Source organism: Mangifera indica, chromosome 15, assembly GCF_011075055.1.
Source record: "Mangifera indica cultivar Alphonso chromosome 15, CATAS_Mindica_2.1, whole genome shotgun sequence".
Lineage (NCBI taxonomy): Eukaryota > Viridiplantae > Streptophyta > Magnoliopsida > Sapindales > Anacardiaceae > Mangifera > Mangifera indica.
In genome coordinates this window covers 14,717,078-14,743,014 of record NC_058151.1, presented here as the reverse complement: position 1 = coordinate 14,743,014, position 25,937 = coordinate 14,717,078, and the positions used below count along the sequence as shown (strand labels likewise).

General features: G+C 33.0%; 2 protein-coding genes and 1 pseudogene across 2 annotated transcripts; all 3 read right to left on the bottom strand.

The window, feature by feature from the left end:
- Nucleotides 1–47: 47 nt before the first annotated feature.
- LOC123197163 lies at nt 48–5,039 on the bottom strand (annotated as a pseudogene).
- A 184-nt stretch (nt 5,040–5,223) lies between these two features.
- On the bottom strand, nt 5,224–9,969 carry LOC123197169 (WAT1-related protein At3g45870-like). The gene is made up of 8 exons (XM_044611335.1): nt 9,569–9,969; nt 9,043–9,408; nt 8,371–8,433; nt 8,167–8,283; nt 7,753–8,038; nt 6,821–6,976; nt 5,771–5,922; nt 5,224–5,618 (listed from the first exon to the last, which is right to left on the bottom strand). Exons 2-8 carry the CDS (start codon nt 9,249–9,251, stop codon nt 5,426–5,428), a joined length of 1,176 nt encoding a protein of 391 aa, XP_044467270.1. The 5' UTR covers nt 9,252–9,408; nt 9,569–9,969; the 3' UTR covers nt 5,224–5,425.
- A 183-nt stretch (nt 9,970–10,152) lies between these two features.
- Nucleotides 10,153–15,260, bottom strand: LOC123197164 (conserved oligomeric Golgi complex subunit 6). Its single transcript, XM_044611328.1, has 10 exons — nt 14,938–15,260; nt 14,381–14,528; nt 14,177–14,284; nt 13,221–13,288; nt 12,671–12,794; nt 12,418–12,564; nt 12,042–12,305; nt 11,674–11,958; nt 11,239–11,385; nt 10,153–10,828 (listed from the first exon to the last, which is right to left on the bottom strand). Exons 1-10 carry the CDS (start codon nt 15,207–15,209, stop codon nt 10,307–10,309), a joined length of 2,085 nt encoding a protein of 694 aa, XP_044467263.1. The 5' UTR covers nt 15,210–15,260; the 3' UTR covers nt 10,153–10,306.
- Between the last annotated feature and the right edge of the window lie 10,677 nt (nt 15,261–25,937).

Genomic DNA, 25,937 nt, shown 5'->3' with positions numbered 1-25,937 from the left:
AAGAGCTTTGGATACATGTTGAGAGAAGAATGAATTTGAAAACTTTGAAAATAGAATTTCCTGGACTGTTTCATGTATTTCATAATGTTGTTGATGAAGGATGCAGCCTGAATAATCTTCAATAGAACACTATTACAAAGCACATCTTCCTGAAACAAAACTACCTCCCAGTAAAAGGATGTCAAAACTGTGAATTTCGAGTATAATAAGTGGTTAAATATCACCACAAATCACAGCTCTCAATTGCTGGGAGATCAATGATGGGGTAAAATTCTCTGTAAGTGACAATTAATTTTACAAGTCTCTCCCACAATATTACACGGAAATTAAAGTTGATAGATGTCAAATAATTGATCTAAGCCATCTTATAGACAGAAGCATGCTTCATGTCAATAACTATATATTGCCATCAGCTGAGCTTTGTCATGATCAAAGTCCGTAATAAGAAGAAACCAAACATTGAATCATTGTTTAGCCAGTGACTGCAGGCAGTAAACAAGAATTGGAATGCAAGATTAATTGAGAATTTTCCAGGGATGCCTCAAACCCCTGCTGACCAAGGTCTGTTTAAACAATGATATGACCAGCTCATCATTAGTTCCATAATCATCTCCTTCACATGCTGTAATGTGGGAAGATGTACAAAATTGTGGACTGCCTTACTGAGCAATATAAGAAGGAAAAATCATTCAATTTCTTCTGACATTACTCATACAAGAGGGGAAAAAAACCAAGAAAAACTGAATGCATCCGATCACTCATGCTCATCAGAGTCATGGTTTTCTTTTTTCCTTTGTTCATTAGAGTTTACATTCTTGTGAGAGTTAAGAATATTGGATTTAATGTTTCGTTAGTGAGTGTGTTTCTGATCCTTTGATTTAATGTGTTTGTGCCATGTAAAAATATTTTGGGATCTATAATCATAAAATATCATTTTGCCTTAATATTATTAACTATTAGTAACACATCTGAAGCACAAAATACCAAAGGATCAAATCTTTCCTTATTTACTTTTCAACAAAATCCTTTTATGATACAAAAAGAATGCCTAGAATTGAATGGATAAAGCAAAACTATAAATATATAATTTTTAATGTCCCCTTATAATGGAAAAAAGTAAATTGGATATGAGAATCATACCAAACTTCAGCAAGAGCATGCCCTAAACCTTTGCCATGTGTGCCTCGAGATTGTGATCTTCTACTTTGAAGGCGCATCAGACTTCTGTGGGGTGACCAGAAGGAGCCCATGCTACTACTGTCAAATTGCATCTGCCCCAAGCTATTTGAAGAATAACTATGAGAAATGCCACTAGTTGATGGGTACAAGGAAGAGTCCATGAGCTCTACACTTCTGCCACCAAGACCATGTCCCAAGCCTAATGGTCTTTGCTGGGAGCTTGCAACCGCCGGACTCAGAGGAATCTTAACTCTGCTATCCCCTATAAGAACAACAGTTGATGTTGCCTTAGTAGATTGAACCAAAAATAAAAAAGAACCAACAGAATAAAAAATCCAAACCACTAGAATAAGACTTAATAATTAACTAGAAAGAAAAATGGTGCTAGAAAAAAAAGGGATTCACATAAGTAATGAAAGCATAGTTTTAATAATTTGGACCGTGCAACATGATTAAAAAATACGTCAGAAGGTAAGGTAAAAAAGAGGGGCAAACACAGTCCAACATATTGATTTAACATATAGATGATACAGAAACTAAATACTGAATTAAAATGTAACATGGCTGTCAAAGCCTGGCAAATCACTCCAAACTACTGCAAATTCTTACAATTGTATTGTAAATGAAAAAATTAAAAGCTTCTAGAGAAGCTTAAACTTCTTCTGATGACACTCAAGTTCTAAAACATTAAAAACTGCTTAATGATCAAATAAACACGATAATCATAATTTTTTCCTATTTTATTCAGCAAGCAGAGATCATTATTTTTAGAGTTCTAGGCTACTGCTTTTTGAGTTTTCGTTGTTTTCTAACATCTAACCACAATAATTTCTGCTTTTTATTTCAAGAGTTCATTGAATCTTGAACATCTCAACAATGTTCCCACATCCTGCAGATCTCCCAGATGATCTCAGATAGAATCCCATTTTCAACACCTTGATCGGAAGAAAAAGATTTCCAGAGAGACTAATAGAAAACTTTTAGACTTAGGACAGACTTCTCCCTCTAACTCAAATAGACAACTGGTAATTTCAAAACATGTAGCACAGTTTTTACTAATATGATTGTCCGCTAAAGTCATAGAAGAGCTTACTGGAGTTCATAGGACCACAGTGCTGGAACCAGAAAAGAGATGGAATATTGAGAACAGACGTAGTGGCTGTGCTATTATGCCTACATAATGGGAGATATGTCCTCTGGAAAAATCTTGGCATCCAATTGTTGAAACATGATAATGCACAAACTAGCAAAATCAGTGAAACTGAGAAAACAGCAACAAGAATAATTGGATTTATCTTCATTTGGAGTATGTCATAACTGTGAAATCTTGATCTAGTAGAAAATGTTTTCCCAGCTTCCAATAGAGCAACCCCAAGGGTCCAAGTTATGCTTCCAGAACCAACAATGATCTGATTATCTGTGATCTGCAAGCCCTCTCTTAACAATGAAACAACATATGGTGATCTAAAACCGTACTGTTCAATAAAGGGCTGTGGAGGAACACTGTTTCTGGCAAGTTCCTAAGTTTTTTCACAGAACTCCTGACCCTTTTCCTACACATCATCAGGTAAAGATTCACAAATCAAATTATAGAACCGATACACAACAAAAAGCCAGATATAGCATAGAACTGGCTGCTAGGGTGAGGGAAACCATCAACAAGAGCACAAGGTTGCAAATCACAATCCATTGTTGGGCTAAGATTCAACCATTTAGACAAATTAACTGCAGCTTTTGCTAGTACACTGCATTCTTCCCAGTTTGGATCACCAATTAATAGAACAGAAATTCCTGACTTCCCCCCCTTGCCCAAAATTTTCTCTCCAACTAGAGGACTTCCGCTTTCTTGTTGATTATAAACACAGCGAGAGCAGATGTATTGCTCCTTGTATCCAGACTGCAAGCAAGGGTGCTTAACTTCTATTTTACCATTACCAAAATAGGCATTTTTTATGTCCAGAATCCTTTTTACAAGTTCAGCTACAGACTTGTCAAATGTGTCATTTAGACCACAGCCTGACAGAGAGTAAGCAGTGAGATGATGATTAACTGCCCCAATCCTAAGGTTTAAGTTAGTATCATTATGTATTTGATTCTCACTTTCAAATGTAACCTGCAATGACAACCCACCCAAGTCAAGTGCGCCGAATATTGCCTTTTTGGGTATGGTCCCCAACACACCAGCACGATAGTTCAAGGCTGTCCATCCATGGTAAGCTTCTTCTGTGCCACTAATAATCTTGATCCACTCTCTCCGATGCAAAAATGGTGAACCTTTTACTATGGACCATGACTTCTCTAGTAGCCACTTAGAATCAGCTGCAGGCAGCCTCCGAACCCCAGCTGTTGCATAGATGAAGAGATAGGTAGTCTTATGTGCATGCTCAGGGATTCGTTTCTCTGCCCACTGGAAAAGTGGCTTTATAGCGGCCTTCAAGCCAGATTTATTGTGCACCAACTTATCAAAACCAGGTTCAGTCTCCATTCGATCATAAGCACGCCCACTCTGTGAGCTAGGTTTCCTAGAAAGGCCTTCTGTCAATGATCTTATGAAGATAGGGAAAGTGCCACCATTGTTGCGATCAATGGATGCCTCATAAACATAAGCTATAGTTCCGGTACTTCCACCATCAAGCACAACATAAAATTTGGACCCTCCCTTATACAAATTAGAATAAATATACATTGAAACCATATATGCTACAAAAGCCGACAACAATAGGCTCGCTAACAATAAGAACACTCGTACCCAATTCCTGCAGATAAACTGAGTTCCACCAAACAATGCTTTCTCCTTTGAAAAACTTGAACTAAATTTTTCCCTTTGCGAGGAATCAAGTTGTTTTGAATATACATTAACTCCAACACCAGGGTCATACTGCTCAGAATCAAGTCGATCATATGCTGAAAAATCTTGGAGCGATGAAGAGAGTCGCAAATTATTTTTCTTTCCAGGGTTAGAAAGGCCAAACCTATGAGCAGAACCCGCTTCGAATGGCAAGCCAGGCAACATATAAGGAACTTTAGAAGAATGTTTTGCCAAAATACGACCTGACGCAGAAGAGATCAATTCCGCTAGTTTACTAAACACCATAACTTGCAGCAGAATATGCTAATTTCAATAATTTAACATCACACTGATGTGAGCGGCTGAAAAGACGAAATAGCTTAAGTGGTTCCTTTCAACATAGTATTGACAAAGGAAGGAGCCAACGCAAGTTAGAACGAAGCTTGCATAATTATTGGAATTGTGGGTAGAGAGCTATTATCAAATATCACTTTAGAAATCCTGCAAGTAAAGATTTCAGAACGAAATCTAATAAGCCCAACTACTAAGAAAACCGCTATATATATATATATATATATATATATATATACACACACACTTAAATTAACGAAATAATTATTTTTTAAAAAAATCAACTTGATTTTGGGAGATGGGTTGTGTTAGTTTTGAAGAGGTAAATCATACAAACAGGGGGCAGGACATTCTGCGTGTAAATTGAGATATATAATCTACGTAAAATGAGTAAATACTAAAAATCCTAGAAAAAAGTTAGGGTTTAGAAGGAATGCTTACAGTAAAAAGTGGGTGGGTGATCTAAAATTCCCAGAGATTTGTTAACAATCAGATCCAACTAAAATGTGTGAATTGAGTCTGAGTCGAGACCGGGACAGACTCTTTTTAATTAGTCAACCACCCATTCCCCTTGGCCGTTTGTGAAATTCCTAATTCCCTATGTTAAATGTTTTCCTTTATCTGTAACTCCAGTTGCCATAATTGGTCTGGGACGATACAATACTATTTCTTTTTTAAGGGATTTTCTCTTCAATCGGTCCGTTGAGCTTTTACTCTTACATCACGGATCGATTATAATCTTAATGATTTATTTTTTAAAGGAAAAAAGGTTATTACTGTTGCCTACCAAAATAGTTCAGTATGATTCCAACAATGTCTATCCCTCCATACTTTCCTCCATTCTATTATGATAGTTCAATGGATTTTAATGAGGCTACTAGAGCAAATGGGTGGACATGCCAAGAAGAAAAATAATATGCACCGATATTCATCGGTTGGTATTATGAAGAAGACAAGGATGAATACGGCATAAGTAAAAAACAATGGAACATCCAAATCTAAGGGAGACTGGACAAGCTGTCCTTCCAACAACTGTTATATTGTTTCAACAGCAGTAATTTTTCTTTAAGAAAATTAACTTTACATCAAATCCCATCATAGTTTTCTCTAGTCTCTTGATTTTGGAGATAAAACGTGTCCTCTCTGGTAAGGAGCTTTGTTACTTGATGTGTCTTTGTGAATGAGAGGTTCTGAAGGCTGAGTAACATGAGCAATTAACCTCTGAGATGCTTGTTTTTCTCTGTAGGATGCCCAGGTGACCAAATACAAGCCCGCAATAATAAGACATCCCCCTAAAACACTGTCCACAAATCAAAAACACCAAGATCACTGCCAGCTTTGATTATATGAACCCAAGGAAACAACTTCGCTTTCAAATGGATGCATAAAAAAGAATATCAATGGTCAACAAAGAAGTAAAGTGCGCAAAATAATAAGTAATAGGAATTTTACCTTCCCAGATAAATAGGGCTTCCAAGGAAAATTCTTGACAGAAAGGCAGATGCAACAGGTTGAAGTGGATTGTACAGCGCAACCAAAGCTGGCCCCAAGATCTTATTTGACCATGTCAGGAGTCCATAATTGATAGCAGATGCAACAATTCCCTGAGAAAGCATGGAGCATTTTTCTTAATTTTTGTTTTTTATTGATAAAGCACTAGGTTCCCTTTACAATATTTACCAAAGCTATTCCAAGCAGCCAAAATTTAGCGAATAACAAAGACCTAAAGAAATTATGATTTCTATATCATCTCACTGGCCAGATGCTTCAATGATTACCTGATTGGACAATTGGCAGGCCATATTCAAGGATGGGATCCTAAACTTTTTATGATTGGAAAATCAAATTAACATGGTTGAAGGAACTTGTCACTTCTAGATTAGATATTTCAGCTTCAATAAGGACAAAATCTAAGCCAAACAATGAAAAAACAACTGCTGCACCTATGATTCTGCATTATTTATGATTTAGTAAACACAAGTACCATGCTTAAAAACAAATATGTACTCAAAGAGGAAAAACAAGAAGACAGATCATAGTTCTGCCTTGAATATCATCGAGACGGATCATTTCAATGTCATCAATTCAAGCCGAACCAAGCCCGAACATGGTGAAACTTGTTTTTGGAGGGGTTTAGCTCAGGCTTGCTGAGCTTGGAGAATAACCCGTTCGTGTTTGGCTCAAGTTCGTATAGACAAGCCAAACTTGGCTCAAGCTCGCCAAACTCGTTCACTCAAATTTGGTTCCTTTGTGGTTCGTGCGGCATCGTTTAAAAATTTTTTTAAATATATTTTAACTTGGGTTCGTATATGTTAAGCTTGGGTTCGGACGTTTCTCTCCTACTAACAGAATCATCACATGCAAACCCACTAAAAGCGTTGTTACACATACACCCAAAAACTCGACAGTTACAATTAAACAACTTCTCAAATGAAATTATAACGAATAAAAACGGCATTAAGTTAAGAAACAAGGTAAATGTAACTTTAATCTGAAACTTACTGCATAGACGACTGCAAACAATTCAGACTCTGTCAAACTCCACTCTGTTGATTCATTGGTCATAAAGAATGCCGTTATTACCATCAAAGCAGCACCAAAAACATATGAATATGCTGTAACAGATAGGCTGGCTGGATATTTCTTTAAAAGTGGAGCCTGAAATTTTTTTTCATAGCAATAATAGATCAGAAGAATATAATCTACAAGGAGATAGACCATTAAGTATAAAGTAATAAATTCAAAGTTAAGCTACAAGAAATACTAAGGCAATCAGCTTCTGGAGTAATCTATTGAAGGCTCTTGAAGCAATTGCAATAAGTCCTCAGTTTTATTAGGCTGTCAACATTATCCCATACATACAGGACTGATCTATGACAAAGGGGATATCCCAGTATTTTCTTTCTTGAACACGCTTAGACTTAAAAATTTGATATTCAACCAAAACTCAATAAATCATTAAAAATTCAAAGTTTTGTGCTATTCACCAATCACAATTCCCTACGTACTCTAATAGTTACCCTCCCAAGTTTTTTTTTTTTTTTTGGTCTAGGTAAGTTCAATACTCAGACAGAGCTCAGCATTCAAACTACCATCAAATCTTGGAATGGTGTAACACCTACATTGAACCCCCCCTACACAGATATGCTATTTTATGATCAATCATGCTTTCTATTCTCAATCTTTTCATATGCCATATCTGAACCCTTACATCTGTTACAACATAGTATGCACAAATCAGATGGAAAAGTTTCATGAATTTAAGCTAAGTTCTTATGAAGATGTTGCTAAAGCAAAGCCATTGCAAGATTGAAAACAAGATAGCAGACGCATCATCTAAGGCTCTCAAGGATTAAAAATAATGCTCATCTCACTTGTGTTTTTTAATTCAGCAGTGAAGTTTCAATTGTCAAAATAACTATATAATCCAGTACCTGAATAGCTAGAAATGCAGCCATGCACATACAGTTCCCTATTAAGCATAAAACTCCAAGGTTCCACTGACCAAATCCAATCTCCAAAAAGCTGGACATGAACCATCCAGCAGGCTCTGGTTGACCCCTTGCAATTATTTCACTTTGCACTACGAATTCTTGGTTTTTATTTCCAAACAAAGCTGGACCACGGAATAGAACCATTAATATGGCACCAGAAACACAGATGAGAGTACCGCCAACCTTTGCTTGGCCTTCTGTTTTGAGCAAATTTACTCTTTCTGTACTGCATGAATAAGTTCATACATAATATTGAACAAGCTACACCCAACACTAAACATACATGCATAAAAACAGATAACAAGGGTACAAAAAATCAATTAAACTCAGGATAAGGCAGAATTTGTCACTCACCCCATCATCACAGTAAAGAGAAACGTGAACACAGGAATTGCAGGTTGTATAGCAGCAGCATAAGTAGGATTGGTGTAGCTAAGACCAATAAGAAACAAAAGCTGGTTCCCAAATATCCTGATTAAAGATATCAATTAGCCACAGAACTGGATAGATCAGCCATGAACAATCCAACAAGAATGAGTTTAACAAAGCAGAGCTTACCCTGTCAACCCAAGAAAAAAGAATGACAAGAGGAAGCGTCTAGTCATAGGTTGACGGATCCTTCTACAAAGAGAAAAAAGAAAAAAACATTTAAAGTTACTGACTTCATATATCATAAAGAATAACATGTTAGCTGAAATAAAGTTGCAATCTATTCATACAACTAAATCTAAACAAGGATACAATATAGGAAAGAGACATGAACAAGAAATAGGATGCTCACTGTACACAGTTGCAGGCTGTAAATTCGTTCTAATTTTCTGAATCTTTAAGCATGGAACCACAAAATACATTTACTAAACCACATATTAAAGCAACTAAAAAATGCGATCAAAGTTGATACTTCGCAAACAATTGAAGCCATAACATACTGCAATTGGGTATCAAAATTTAAAATTTCATCCATAATGGAATATTAATGCAATCGAAGAGATAGATTTAGCAGGCAATTAATGTAACGAACTCGCACTATTATTGTTGGGTACTCTAAACAATATGAATCTTAGCTAGAAATCGAAATCCAGACAACGATTACTTGTAAGTCAAACTTTACAAATAAATAAATAACGGAAAATTGAAGACAAAAGGATATGGGCTACAATTAGAACAATATATGAAGATTAAAAATTATAAACAAAAAGAAAAAACGAAGATGAAGAAAAAGGACCATACTTTTCACGAACATAGGCGACGGGAGCAAGAATGACGAGAGCAAGAAGATCACGAAAGACACAAAAGACGAGCTGGTTGACTCCAACATTGAGGGCAACTTTGGTGATAACATGATAACCTCCGTAGAACAACTGAACGAGAACCATGGCGCCATGAGCTCTCCATGTATCTTTCTCAGTTGAGGGAATTACAGCAGCAGTAGCAGCCATGGAATCTTGTCCTTGAGAAGGGTTTCGCTTGGTGGGTAATAGGTAGTAGTTGGTTAATTTGTCTTGTGTAAAATTTAAGATATTATCTGCTAATCCTTCTCCGTTGTATGGTCGCTGTTTCTGTCCTGTTCTGGCCGGTCTCACCCGAAGTCTACACCTAGATTCGTTTGGTAGATTGGTAATTAAATTCGATTAAATTATTCTTAATAATATTGTTAATCATGTCATGCTCATGCCAAAACTCTAACACACGAAAAATCATCCTGACACACGTGTAAGAAAGTTAAATTTTATATTACTCCCAATTATACTCTCACCTTCGTCATTTCGCAACGCCATGGAGGCACAATTTGGCCAGATCGTCGAAAGTTTTGTTTCACCTTTTCTTTCACAATAGGGAGGTGTGGTGTTGAAATTGTTGTGGTGATGTTAATGGTGGAGAAGTGGTGGGGGCTCCTAGTAATGAGATGGTTGCATGATGTTAATGATTTTGGATCGTTGGGTTTCATGGAAGTGGATTTTAGAGGATTCGATTAAACAACGACGACGACAAATGGTTGTAATAGTTTTAGATTGTTAGTATCGTGGAGTGGATTGTAGGAGGTTAGGTTTGACGATGACAAAAACAAATGGTGATAACAGCTTTGGGTTGTTGAATCATGAATGCTTCTGAGTTTCTTTCCTTTTTCCAAAACCATTTGAATCAGATGAGCAAGCTTAACTAGTGTGACTCACCACCATTAGCTTCAAAGCCATAACACTAGTGGTGGTTTAAAAAAGGACTGATGTTGCAAAGGGTTACAAAAGGTAGTAAAGTGTAAGAAAAGTGGAAGAATCAAGAAAGTGGAATGATAGAGCCATTCTTCCATCACAAAATAAAATTCAAATCTCACAAACCAAATTACATAATTTCCTCTTTCATTATACCACACTATAAAAGCAATTCATCTACAAGCCATCAACGAATACCCCTTTAAACCTTTGTAGAAGACATTATTATTCATTACAAAAAGAAACGGTATTGACTCTTGAGGCTCCAAAAGAAGATTAAAACTTTATATCCCTAAAATAGTCCTTATTTGATGTGGAGGATGCCTTGCTAGCGACTTTGGATCTGGGTATCCGTTCTCGGGAGCCATAATAGCCTTGTAAATTAGTTCATAAGCTTCAGCCAGTGACCTGGCCACCTTGATACAGGCTTCAGAACGCAATTTTGGAACCTGCATCGGCTCAAATTCTGGCAGAGAACTATCGCTTCCCAAAATAAGCCCAAAGAATACCTTTAAACACTCTGCAAGTGATGCTGGAGAAGTGTCTTCTATCTCTGCCAATGTGGGCCCTGCTACTGCACTGCTGACCTCCTTGTTAAGAGAACCATGGAAGTGCTGCATCTTCTCTGATAAGCCACATCTTCTTAAAATGACATCAACTTCTTTATCGACAAGAGCCTGCATATGATTTTCAATCATTGATCCGAGATTCTTCACATACTCAGTTGCAACCTCGTGACCAAGTAATGGTTGTTGGATGGCACATAAGCAGTTGATGAGGAATATTTTGGAGGGAGTCTCATTATTCTGCATATATTATCAAGAAGGTTAGAGTGCAAGAACTAAAAAAATTGCACAAAATAACTGTCTGTACATGTAACAAAACATAAATTGTTATTCCTCAAAAGTCACAAATTTTTTCATGTAGTCCTAATAATTCAAAAAGAAAAAAGAGAGATTAGATTAAGCTAAACGATGGTCCAGTGTATCAGAAAATAAAAAACCTTTATTTGACTTCATTAGATCATAACAAAAAGAACCATTGCCCTACCTATACCAGATTTCTGCATAAAACTTAAAATGTTTGTATTGGAAACATCTACCAATAAACGAATTGAGCAGTGGATAACAATATTATGCAGTTGGCACGAAAATAAGTTTTTAAGTCTGACAAGTGAAAAAAATAAGAGTAACCAAGGGAGCAGATGAGAGGAAACCTGTGTGGACAAGGTGGAACTGCTACTGGATAAGATTGCATCAACCGAGGATTTATTAATTTGGCTTGAGTCAGAACTCATTCTACTTCTTCTTGATGAATGTCCAGCTCCCTTGGATTTGTGTGCCTCTGCTGCTTGTTCACACATCTGCAACAATTCCAAATAATGACTTAAATATCATATGTTAAATTAAGAAACATAAAACTATTGTCATCCTTAACATGGTAAACACTAGTATTGTTTAAAACCTGAATCAAGCTTGACGTGGACTTGAATAATTTAACCTGAGTTTAACTAGAGCTTAAATATAAAAGGCTTGCAATGATAACTTCTTCCTCCAAATTTTATATGTTCAATCATACAACAAAAACTAAGGCAAGAAGTTATTCCACAACACAGTGCATTTTACATTACTAACATCAAACTAGGACACACCTGGATGATAGGATCAAGTAAAGCAGATATCACCAGATCAAAATCAGATTTTTTTCCAGAAGGGGGAACCATCATACTGTTATGGGTCTCAATTATTTCCAGCAGTACAGAGACTCCTTCCCTCACAGCTGGTGGTGGAGAAAGATCAACAGCTACAAGGGGTGGATACCGCAAAAGTTTTTCTCCTCGGCTTTTCAATATGTCAAAAAATGTCTTTTGGGCAGCATCCTTGAGCACCCAGAGTGTATTACAGAGAGAAGTCTCTCTCCCAAGTAAATCTGATATCTACACAACAAAACAAAAGGTTAAATGTGAGACAGCATACAAAACAACTGGAAATACCAAAAGAGGGATAGAGCTCAACTCACTGTGTAGCTATAAAACTCCAAGATATTACTGAGTTTATAAGAAATTATAAGACTAGGTTGCGACTGCAAAACTTGTTCAACTCTCACTTTGAATGGCCGGCAAACTCCTTCAAAGATTCTATCCAGTACAAATGTCAGATCTGAATTAGTCTTTCCAGAATCATTCTCCAGGTTCTTAGAGAATTGGCTAGCCGTAACTCCAGTATCTACTGCCACATCTGGATCAAGTAATCCAAGGATGAGCTCCCGTTCAGATGCCAAAGCCTACATTAAAACCAATAGAAATAATCAAAAAATTAATTAAATGTCCAAAGGAACTCAGCATTATCAAAATAATAGATATAAAATGCAACTTAAAAAGGTCTCTGTGTCCCACCTGATGTAGCCATCCAAGCATGTCTCCCACATATCGTAAGGGATCATGAGCATGCACTTCAATTGGTCTTGGCAATCCACCAGGTCCTCCACGTGTAAGAGCACTTATAAATCTTCTAAACAATGCATTATGCCTCATATTTGCTACCTGTACAGGCAGTGAAGCAATACTCTTATGACAAACTCCTATAACCACCAAGCATGTACCAAGCTTCAGATATGAATCGTTAAGCCTTAGATTAGAATAGATTCACCTCTTCTGCACAATACTTGAAAAGGACAGGCCTTTCCTTGAGGCAGCAAACTGCTGTTTTTAAAAGCTCACCAACTTCAGGATTCTCAGTGTCACCCAATTTCCTACATTCAGCCTGAACCCACCTGGAAGGAAGAAAGAAGATATATTATTATTTAACCTGTTTAGACACCATCCAAGCAACAAAATTATGAATAAAAAAAGACCGAATTAAAGAGACGAACAGTATTTTCCTTTCTCTCCAGAAGAAAAAATACATTAAAAGTTTATGAATCACTGTATATCAATAAGCTATTTGCAAAGATTTGTAAAAGGAAGTATTACAAATATCTATGAATCATGCACATAAATAGTTGCATGAAAATAAATTCCTCTATTTTGTTAACTAAATCTACCAGCATCAATAAAGCATGAAACCAAAAAGTTTTAGATAAGATCTCAGTGTGTTTATTAGGATAGTACATAAACCAAATATTTAAAGCCAATAAAAAAGAAGATGGAACTTTAATTCACCAAAGAAACTCCTCTAATCATCACATAGTAGGCCTCACCTGCATAGGCGCTCATAGGCTCCTTCTTGGTACACAGCCATCATATCCATCAGCTCCAAACCTGCACGCTGTGAGGACTCTTCAAGTGAATGATAATGCTTGTCAATTATTCAAAGCAAGGAATTTAAATGGTAACGACGATGAATGCACATACAAAATAACATTATTGTAAATAGAACCAACACAATACCAATACAAGCAGAAAAGCACTTAATATTTCAACAACCAAGAATTTTAATGGTTCCAACTAAAAATTATCAAAGTCAAGCATTGATCCTTCCAAGAAAATAGGCATCCAAAGTAACATCATCTCAGACTCCAAGAGGGATATACCATCATCAACCATCTAAAGAAATTAAATTATTCAAACCCCAGCATCTTCAGTTGTGTAACAGCAATATTGTAAAAATCTTTCACATCACAATTCTCAGTAACTGATTCTTCAAGTTTTCACAATCAAATAAATGTCTTATAATAATCTAACAATCTCAAACCATAATCTCTTTTGTACACATCTAACTTCTAAAATCACTTAGGAGTTATACATGATTGTTTTGCAGATCTATTTTCTAACTTCCAAATCCAAAACACATTAAAAACCCATTTGGTTATGGTGATATTAAATGGGATTTAAAAAATATAAATTCATTCTCAAAAAACTAGTGTTGAATTTGAAAAACCACTTAACAGGTTTTAGAGTTTGAATTATAAAATTATGATTTGAAGAGGAAAACGGGACTTTTTGTTTTGTTCCTCCATAATGAAACAGATTTCAATGTTTTCTTGTTTCAGAAAACAATTTATGAAACACGGAACTAAACAAATTAAAAACCTTCAAAATACAAAATTTAATTTTTTACTTTTAGTTACGTAACAGTTTTGCAACACAAAACTGCATATACCCTCACTTTTCAGACAATTACTATATAGGAAAGAGAAAGAATTAGAGATTTTACCTGATGATGAGTCCTAAGAAGTACTTTGCAGTTGGCATGAATTTCTTGAACATGAGAAAGTGCCTCGAAGAAATTTTCATTTAGGTCCTCATCCCTCAGTGCAGTTATCTACAGACGAATATGAATACAGTAATTTGATTTGAATTTGGACTGTAATGGAACAATAGAATATATTAATTCAAAAGTAAAGGCTTAAACACAAACCTCGTCATTAGACAGTTGATAATCACGAAGAAAGCAAGAAACAATCTCTTGTCTTTGTGTATTAACTTCAAGCTCTCGTTTGAGTATCTCCGTAGTTTCAATGATGTTCCCAGTGGTAGCATTACAACTGCTCAGGGCCTTTTCAATCCTGCCAAGTACGAGATTTATTGAACATCATTGTTGCTATACAATAATTCAAGATGAACAAGGAACAATATTTGGCAAATAAGTAAGAATGCATGACAGCAATTAACACAAAAAGTGCTAAGTATTTCCAATTTCTTAGAATTCTCCCAATTCCCCCTGTACTCTCTGAGTGTGTTTCCTTTTTTCAGAATTTCTTTCATTTTCCATCATTTTCTCACCAAACAAAACCCTCCTAATTGGTAAATCATACAATGGGGATCTTCAGATCCTGTAATTAGGTTCGAACTAACCAAAACTAATTAGGTTTCAAACAAGTGAAATATAATAAAATTCGATCTCAATGAGAATTTTTTTAAATAATTATGTCTTAAGCTAGAAAATGAAATGATAATAAGTAAACCGAATGAGACCTATCACAGCACTGAGCAAGCTCATTAACCTCCTCCTCGACGCGATCCAAAGCTTGTTGAGCAGCATGAGAGGCTTGAAGAAAATCGAGATTGATGGAAAGAGAGCGCTTTTCAATAGTGGATCTGAGGTTGCGACGAGTCTGTGGAGTGTTATCAGTGTAGAAAGTTGAGAGTGTTTTGAGAGAAGCCAATAGATCTGGTGTTTCTGTTCTTGATTCCAATACTTTCTTCAGCTTACGAGATAGCCCAGGCGCCAATCCCACCGTCCCCATTCTCTTTCGCTCTCTCTGTACGATCTCTTCTCTCGTCTTCTCTACTCTGTTTACTTGTCTGTTATTTTCAAGCGCTGGACTGGACCGGACTGGATTCATCCTTTCGGTAACAACAATTTGGGCCTTAGAATTTCATGCCGGGTTAAATTTTTAACCGACCCTAATATTTTCCAACATTTGTGAAACCCCAATAGTTTGAGAATTATAGATCATCACCCTATAACTGCAACTTTGTGACTTGTGTAAGATTTTTCTCAATTAGATCCAATATCTTTAAATTTTATAATAATTATGACAACAATCTTGCAATCAGAAAAATTTATAAAATCAAGTGTTTAGGTGGATCATATCAGAGTCGAGTTGAGTTCAGCTCGATGTTGAACTCGAACGAGCCGAATTAAAATTAGGTATGTCCAACTCAAGTTTGAGTTGAACCAACTTAAATCCAAGGGAAATTAAAATAATTGCCCCAAAGATAAGGGGGCAAAACGAAATTACCCATGCATTTTACCATTAAACAAAACTGCCCCAAAATTGTGAAGAGACAAAAGTGCCCCTCCAATCAAAATTGGTCATAACCACGCGCATCATCGTTAAACACACGAAAACATAAATTTTGAATTCGCGTTTTCGCGCACTCAATAACTCCAATTTCATATGGCGATTTTTGTGACGTTTCCGGCCACGAAGATGGACAAAAAGGTTGATAAAACAACGTCATCTCTTTATGCATTTCGGTCCACGATTTGAGTGATTTGACGTGAAATTTGGGTGTTTAGCGTTAGGGTTTCGATTTGAAATTTTGGAAGAAAATGCTTGATTTTTTGGTTATTTTGATAAATTATCTTAGGGCTTTTGTGTTAGATTAGGTGTAGAGTTGATTGTTGTTGAAATGGAGTTTGAAAAACGAAGTTTGGGAGGTGAAATGTGGCCACACGAATTCGGCAGTCACCACGCGAATGGCGTAGTGACCACACGAATTCGTGTGGTGAGAATTGTTTAAGACGGGGTGTTTTTTTACACTTTTCAAACTTTGTGGACTACACGATATCATGTGGTTGGGGGTGAAAATACGTTTTTTCATCATGTGTTGGGGCAGAGTATAAATTGGAAAAGTTGGTTGACACGCGAAATTACAGTCAACCCCTCGAATTCGTGTGGTTGACGCACGAATTCATATGGTTGACATGCGAATTCACGTGGTGGGGGCAAAATGCGGTTTTTCAGAGTTATCCGTCATGCAATTTAGTGTGGTTGGAATTAGGGGGCAGAATGTGATTATATATAATTTTAGGGCTTGTTTGATATTTTCCATATGAGGGGAAAATTGAAATTTTATCCATCTTAAAGTTTTTTGACGTGTAGAATTCGAATTTGATATCTGTTTTTTCAAATAAGGCCATTATGTATATAATTGAATATTTTATAATATAAATTTGATATAAATTTATTATAATTATAATTTAATTTTCATACAGGGAGCTGGACAAAAGAGGAAAAAGGGATGAAGGCAAAGATGAAATGCGATTTCCTCCTAAAAAATACTTTAAGGTTCAAGTTACTACACGTAGATATAGAGATGTGGGAGCTGTGATAAAAAAACTATTCACAGAGAGGCAATTACAAATTTTTCGACGTAACTGTTTCATACACTTCTTGGACTTGAAGGATAGTCGATTTAGTGGGGTTCTAATACATTTTTTTATCCTTCGAGCGGTAAATAAGGTGACTTTGCCAGAAGAGTTATGGTTTCGAGTTAATGATGTGGATGTCAGATTCAGTGCGTATGAGTTTACATTCTTCGTTACGACATTTAACCACCCATCTAATCGTGTCTGATTTGTTAACCAAAAATTGATATCCCCTACAAAGCGCGTCTTGATATATCGCATCAATAACATGTTGTTTACTTGAAAATAATGTACCAACTTTTAGAGAATCACTATTAGTCGATACTTTTACGCTTCTGGATATAGATGGTTGATCAGAAAAATGTGGTAACCAATGAAATGCATTAGTACGAACATTCCTAACAGCAAGATTTGTTTCTGGAAAACTACTTGTATCTCTAATATCTTTATTAACATAGGTCTTCTCTTCAACCTCTGATTCTTCGATTGAAATATCATGTACAACTTTTCCATCAAATTCACTCCACTCTGGAAAAGCTGCTTCATACCCATTAAGAAATTCTTCTGCGCGATACAATACATCAACATTAACTTCATTTATGTATGCAAAATCTTCCTCTAAAAATTCTTGTTTCGGATTGATCTCAATATTTTGAATCTCTTCTACACCAATAGTTTAATTTTCTGGACAACTACTCGGCTCACCATCTTGTAAATCTTCATCTGCTTGTTGAGTCTCATAACTATCATCATTAACTATAGTTATAACAAAAACTGGAACATATTCTTTGAAGAGGTTAGATAGACTATTAAGAACTTCAACATCTTCATCATTCGAAATTTCTACTGGAATGCCGTTGTCGAGATGCTTCGATTTTATGTTTAACTGAATGTTAAATATCCTTCGATCTATATTACACTTGTCGCTCACTATTTGGATTAATTCTTCGAATGATGTGTGTTCTAGAATTTTAATCAATTTCCTATTACCTCAAACATATTTTATAACATTGTCACCATTTTCTATCAATTTTCTCTCATATCTAATTGAAGCATATCCAACCATTTAGATTAATCCAACCATTTAGACTAATCCTACAATAAAATATATAATCAACATAAATAATACGACTAAAAATACTATTTACAGATGTTTATTACACAATTATACATATTCCATAATTCAATTATATATTGTGACTACTTAAATATATCATGTTTTGGTATTACCTTTTAAAAAAATAATAATTTAATTTAGAAGGGTAGTTTTGGTATTTAAGGAGATATTTGGGGCATTTTTGTTTAAATACTTTAATATAAGGGTATTTTTGCTTAAACCCAAAATTTGGGATAAATTTGTATATTGCCCAAATAAAATATATAATCAACATAAATAATATGACTGAAAATACTATTTACAGATGTCTATTGCACAATTATACCTATTCCATAATTCAATTTGACAGAATAATATTATTAAACATAGTCTATCTAATTTTTATTATTTTACTTATTACACACAACTATAATTTATTATATAAAATATCACATATAATTACATTATTAATAAAATAATAACGATTGAAGTAATATCATGTTATCCTATACTACTATAATATTTACAACATAACCTATCTAATTTTTATTATTTTACTTATTACACACAATTATAATTTATTGTATAAAATATCACATATAATTGTATTATTAATAAAATAATAATGATTGAAGTAATGACAGAGATAAATACCTCAAAATGACGAACTTTTCTCTTCTCGCCTGAAATCTTGAACACGAACTTATTTTTTCTCTTCAGAAGTCTCTCTCAGATATGTTAAAAATGAAAGAAGATATATGGTTTATATAGAAATAGAGGAAGAGTAGTTTTTATATTATTTTGGGGCATTTTTGTTTAAATGCCTTAAATTATGGGTATTTTGGTTTAAACCCCAACATTAGAGGTAAATTTGTTTATTACCCTTAAATAAAATAATAATTTAATTTAGAAGTTTAGTTTTGGTATTTAAGGAGATATTTGAAGTATTTTCGTTTAAACACTTTAATATAAGGGTATTTTTGCTTAAACCTCAAAATTTGGGATAAATTTTTTATTGCCCCAATAAAAGGATAATTATTTTAATTTCCCTAAATCCAATAGGTTGTTGAGAAAGTCGTTGATAAATTAATTTTCTCTTATGAGTTTTTTATATTTTTCAATGACTTTTATTTTTCTCTGACATTTTTTTTTTCTTCATCTTTTATGACCTTTCTTCTTTGATACAATTTTTTAATGAATTCGAACTTAATTATTTAAAACTGATAGTTTGAGACAACTCTTACTTAGGTTCTATTTGGCTCCAAACCTATTCGAGAGGAAAGTTGAATTTATTGGGCCTCATATTTTCATACCATATGTGTGATAGATTGTATTCGTTTACAGTAATAGGGACAGTCATATCTGAAATTCAGTCATAATTTAGTCATGTGTGAAAACTTTGTAAAAGATTACGTTTCTTGGGTGGGCACAGAAGATGTAAATCTATGTGTCGTTTCAGCCATAACATTTACACTCATTACTCCCAAATATTACAACATGATGATTCATGTTTGATATAGAGAGATGCATGATTTATGCTATTATAATAATAATAATAACAATTTGTAAGATGTTGGGTAGCTAGCTATTGAATCCACTTCAGATATAATGATAATAAACAGTAATTGATAATATATATATATGTACATATTGTGTTTTTGCCCCTACCATTAAATCCACAAACTGTTCATTCATTGTTCCTTAGAGATGAAAACATCTATCTATGCATGAAAGGGACACTGTATATATACATACATATACTGTGGATATCGGTATGTTTGGAAGTGTTAAAGTGAAGATGATGAGGAAATTGAGTAAAGTTTATTAAGAGGGGATATTTACTCTTCAAAATCTGCAAATTACTCCCTGATACACAAATATATATACATATCCTCTCTTAAACTCTACTTAATTTCCTCGTCATCTTCACTTTAACACTTCCAAACATACCAATTAACACATATCAATAACAAATCAACATATATATATATATATATATATATATATATATTGAAACCTAGCTAATTATAATAAGATGTAAATATATACCCACAAATTAATTATTAAATTGGTTAAGTGTGCATTTAGTTATTGGTAGAGAAAAGTGGAAAGCAATAGCAGCCAAACTGTGGATCCACATCCGTATCTCACTGATTAAGCTAGGTAGGATATGTAGTGCTCATGCTTGCGTGAGAATGAGAAAAAGAAAGAGAAAGAGAAAGGAGGAGGAGGAGGAGGAGGAGGATAATGCGCATGCTTTGTGAGAGCTATATATTTATGAATATAATTATAATCCAAGATTTTCAAGCCGCACAATCATCATTCCAATTATCAGATGGTATATTTCTTCCACTTGCAAAAACCAAGAGCAATAGCAAGAGCTCTCTATCCTGTTATACATATCCGTCCATCCATCCATCCATCTCACTTACACTTACACTAACACTAACACTAATATAAATTTAACAATATACCCATCAACATCAATTCATTATTATTTCAACAACTAATTATTATACGTTTATATTCTATGATTTCAACAATAATAACGACCAATTTGCCCCATCATCTCTCACAATCATCTTTTTCTATATATGATCTTTCTTGGGTGTAAGTTGGCATAAAAACTAAAGCAAGCAAGAGAATCAATGGCATTAATATAGGAAGCACACGCGTGGTTTTGTGGGTTCTCCTGTCTCTACATTAAATCTTTGAAACAAATTAAAGCTGCTACCAATTCTTGATCTGCTGCTACCTTTTCCATTTCTACAAGTAATTAATATATATTTCTTTTTGCTTATTGCCGAATTGCATGTCATTCTCCTTCTCCACATCATTCCCACTAACAATATTTGTGCTTCTTTTGATTGCAGAGTGTGACATGGTTGGGTATCTATCACATGGGTCTGTGTAATGTGTATCACACTACAATCCATTTAAAGGACACCCTCTCTATTCTTCATCCATCTTTATGGTCAACATCCACCACACATACTTCATACCCTAAATCAACCACAATTTTACCTCTCTCTCTCTCTCTCTCTCATGTTATTCATTTATTTTTTAGGCTTACCAATATATATATAGATATAGATAAATAGCTAACGAATATATATATATCAATTAATGTGGCCGGGTATCATTGCCAAAATCACTTTTTTGGAGATTTCTTTGCATAATTTATATCACTTGAGTCTTCATCATGTGACCATTTTTTTATCCTCTTCCTGTTTGATCGTCACTTTTTTCTTTTTTCTCTGGCCATACTTTTTTCAATGGTTTGCATTCTCTAGCTATTGCTAATCTTATAATTAGGTCTTAGGAAGCTTGAATTTAAAAACCATTTATATATATATACACACATATATATACACATACACATATATATATATATATATGTATGTATCGAGAGATGATTAAAACTTACAGTTAATGTGCCATAATTACTACAAGAAGGTAACACTTTGTGATTTATTACTTAGAGAAACAAAATGAAGGCTTAAGTTAGTATTAAAAGGAGACTTGATACTAAGATATATGTATTAACAGAAGAGAGTTTTATATGTATATATCTACGTAGCCCTACATATATTCCAAAGTAAGAACCAACAAAACCAAAATACAAGTTTTCAATGCTGTGCTTACAATTTGCTTTGCATGTATCACAGTGATTGAATTGAAATACATTCTTAATACCAAATATATATATATATATATATATATATATATATATATATATATATATATATATATATATATATAATCAAATCCTATATATGTGCTTATAGTTTGCTTTCCTCATCTTCATTCTCCCCTTCTATTGAAACTCTTCATTGCAATTTTATTCCTATTTCTTTTTATTTTACAATCTCTCTTAAGACTTAAGATAGAAGGTAAGTCATTAATCAAAACTTTAGAATCTAAGAGAAAGATTTCAAAACAAATATACAAATAATATGGTACACAAGTTCACTACCCCAATTAGTAAAGACTCATGTATTAAATATGACATTTCAAATTTTTGAACCTAAAATGCACTAAATGTATATTTTATAGGTTCCTCATATTAAACGCGAATTAAACGGTTGTTTTATTTATTTTTCAATTTTTTTAATTTTTAAAAATATCAAAAACAATGTTGTTTTAATACCCATATCTAAAGTACAAAAGTGTCCTTTTAATTTTCAATCAATTATCATAATACCAACAAAAGAAAAACTTAATTTTTTCAAATCTCTAATCTCTCTATTCATAACATCAAGTTTATATTCATAACACCAGTAAAAAATTTTTATATAATTTTTTTTATACCAAATTAACTTTTTTCTTTTTGTTGAGTTTAACTCTTTATTTTCATTATTCTTAGAAAATGTAAGCTTTTATTGTCTTTTCCTTTACTTATTTGTAACTTTGTCATATTTGTAATTCATTTTATGTTTGATATATAAATAAGTTTGAAACATCAATTATTTATTAATCTTGTTGCATATTCATTTGGTGGTGCAATAATTGAATATGATTGTATTAGCTTTAATAATCAATTAAATATTTTACATACAAATTTTTATATTTATTTAAAATAGGGATTTCATTAAAAGTGTTATAATTATTATTTATATTGTCGTATTTTAAAAACGTAATATTGACGATATTTCATATTAAACTTATATATATGCATTTTAAATTTTTTTCGTATCCAAATTTTACACTTATTTTTTTACAAATATATTTTTTACTATTTATCATATAATATTTATATAATTCTTGCATAATTTTTTCTTATACTCGTATTTATTAACTAGATTCACTACTTTACTCTAATTATAATTATAGTATGAGAAGATTTAAGAGTTTAGGGTCAACAAATAAAGGTGAAAGACTAAAGCACTATAAGACAATAATAATTAAAATTATAATTGGGATTATCAATATATAATTATGTTAGTGGAATTCGTTTTGAAGGCCTCTACTCCACTCCACCAAATGATTTGGTTGTGTAAGTAAACGTAATCAATGAAAAATTTCCCACTTCAAACTGGGAGTGCGCGCCACGTGTCGACTTCCCAACTCACTTCACGAACTCACTATACGACAATTCATTTATCGTCCCGTCCCATTTGCCATATTATTATTTTTATTTAAACTTTAAAATCCCATCTCTTTGTAATTTTTTATGCTATCCTCCAACAAGATAAGGTTTTTTTTATTGTAACTTTAAAGTAGAATTTCACATCTTAATAATGATAATAATAGTTAACTTTTAGAGATAATAATAGTTAATAAACATGATATCAAGTGATAATGTTACTCGATACTTAATAATAACTTGTGCAAAATTTATTCGTGCTTTCAAATCATGCGGTTGAACTTTCTTCTAATGCTTTTTGCTCATTATATATTAGTATTATGTCAATTCAAATTTTATGTTAGTGATTTTTAATTTTAATTCAATCTGAATTAAAATTATATCAAACTATTTCAACTCTAATACTTTAATATTTATATTGACTTGATTTGATCCAAATTATCATTTTAAATTTTTCATCAAATTAGTCAAACTTATTATTAATAAAACACACGTTATAATATTTTGTTTTATTGACAAATAGTCTAAAAATTTATATAATAAAACTTTTAAAACACATTAATAATTTGACTAATAAAATCAAATTTTTACCTATATAATAATAAAATAAAATATTTAAATAAAAACAAAAAGTAATATAAGTAATTATAATTATAAAACGATAAAATTTTATGCAATATATAAAGATTTCAAATTTTTACTATAAATATATAATATATAATTATAATATAAATAAGACTTTTAAAATATGTTTATAATCTGACTAATCAAATAAAATTATTACTACTTAATGATAAAATAAAATATTTAAATTAAAATAAATAATAATATGGGTAATAGTAATTATATAAAAATTCAACTATATGCAATTTATAAGGATTTTAATTATTGTTGATATTGTCTTTCAATATTTTTATAATTTATCTTTAACAAATTCTATTAAAGTAACAAATCTCTAAAACATTTGAGTAGATTCAGATCGAATTGTATTACTTTTGTATGAATTCTAACACTATTTGATTTAATTTTGAATCATATCAGATTGATTCAAAATAAATTTTATGTAAAAAAAAATTTAATTCTAATTTGATATTTTTTATATCCTGTTATATTAGATTAATGAATTGTATTGAAAATTATCAGCTCTATTATTTAAAGCCATAATAATACAAAGTTAAAGAATGAAGAAATTATATGTCATTATAATCAAATTCAATCAAATAAAGAGAGGTTTTGCTTATAAATCTAGTTGCTAGGACATTACACTTAACTGTTAATTTCAGTAATATATTACTATTCTTTCTGCCCATGATTATGTTTAAAGATGCCTCTCAATCAATTAAAAAGTAATTCGTACATGCTTTGATCCGTGTTTAAGTTTGATTATTATTATATATATAATTCTTAATGGAGGATCTCCACTGAGATCAATAAAGATATTTGTCAGTGGAAATTGCCCTATTTTTTTGAAAAAACATTCTATTAGAGATTATCACAAAATACTTTGAACTCAATTTGGGGTATGATTATTTAACTTTAGAAAGCATAATGACTTGTGATTACATATTTCTATGTTTATAAGTAACTCACCTTCATCATCATCATCATTAACTTTAATAATCCACTACTAGCTAGCCATTTACTATTCTTTGTTAATGTCATATCATCATCTAAATCAAGAAGGCAAATCCTTGAATTAAGTGGTTATCACTGTCAATATGTTATCTTATAAACAAAATAAAACCTAGCTACTTGTAGCCGAGCTATAAACTATAAGTCTCATGGCTATGGAATAAATTTAGTCAATATGTATTATATTATTATTTATACATTGCTCTATCTACCATAAATAAGATTAGGTATTTGATGTGAAATGAGAGAGATTTGACATGTGGGAAATCTTTATTTTGTTAATTTGATAAGACACCCATGAGTATGAGAGAGAGAGAGAGAGAGAGAGAGAGAGAGAATCCATGCAAAGGAGATGAAGAAGATGGAGTATATAGTGCACATAGATAATATTAAAGAGATCCAGAGAGAGAGGGAAGGGAATTGTGAAGGAATAAATGAAAAAATAAAAAATGAGAAAAAGAAAGGGCATTAACAGAAGAAATTGCAACTCTTCATGCATATATACTTTTTATAAAAAATAATAATAACAATAATAAATTGTACAAGTTGTGGAGCAGAAAGAGGCTGCACTCAAAAATGATGCGCACCCAATGTGCCAAGTAGCTAAAATAACTCACCCCAACCAACCCTTCAACCTTCAAAAAAGCTGCCTGGCTCCACCCTCGACCCCTCCATCAAAATTCATTAATCTTAGTGCTCTGCACAAATATACTTATATTTCATATAGACAAAATTTGGAATCCCTGTGATGGGTTCTTCCTTTCATCATTTCTCTCTCTCTCTCTTATTATAATGCTTATATATTTATACATGTTTAAGAAATTAAGAAAGAAAGAATAATGCTTAAGAGAAGAAGACTTTGCATAGCAGCACTCACAGAAAGGTCATATCGAATTTCGGTGATACGAATGTTGAAAACTACAGTAAAAAAATCAATAGCAGTTGAAAAGGGAATAAAAGAATCAGTTGGCTTTACAAGGAAAAGCACCATTACTACTTTCACTTTATTATTTCATCATCTTTCATTTGTTTTCTATAATCTAACTTTAGATTTTCTCCACAGACCACAACTCTTTTCTCTTTATTTATTGACTTTAGAGATTATTCTTGTGTAATTATATCTATATCTATGTGAGTCTTTAAAATTCTTATTGTGGAGCTATATATGAATATGAATATACCTTAGTGGTCTCGTAAATCTAACGCAAGAACGCCGTTTACAAGTTTGAATGAAATCCTTTCTAAAAGTTTTGACTTGGTACGAACTCGTTTAGAAGAATCTG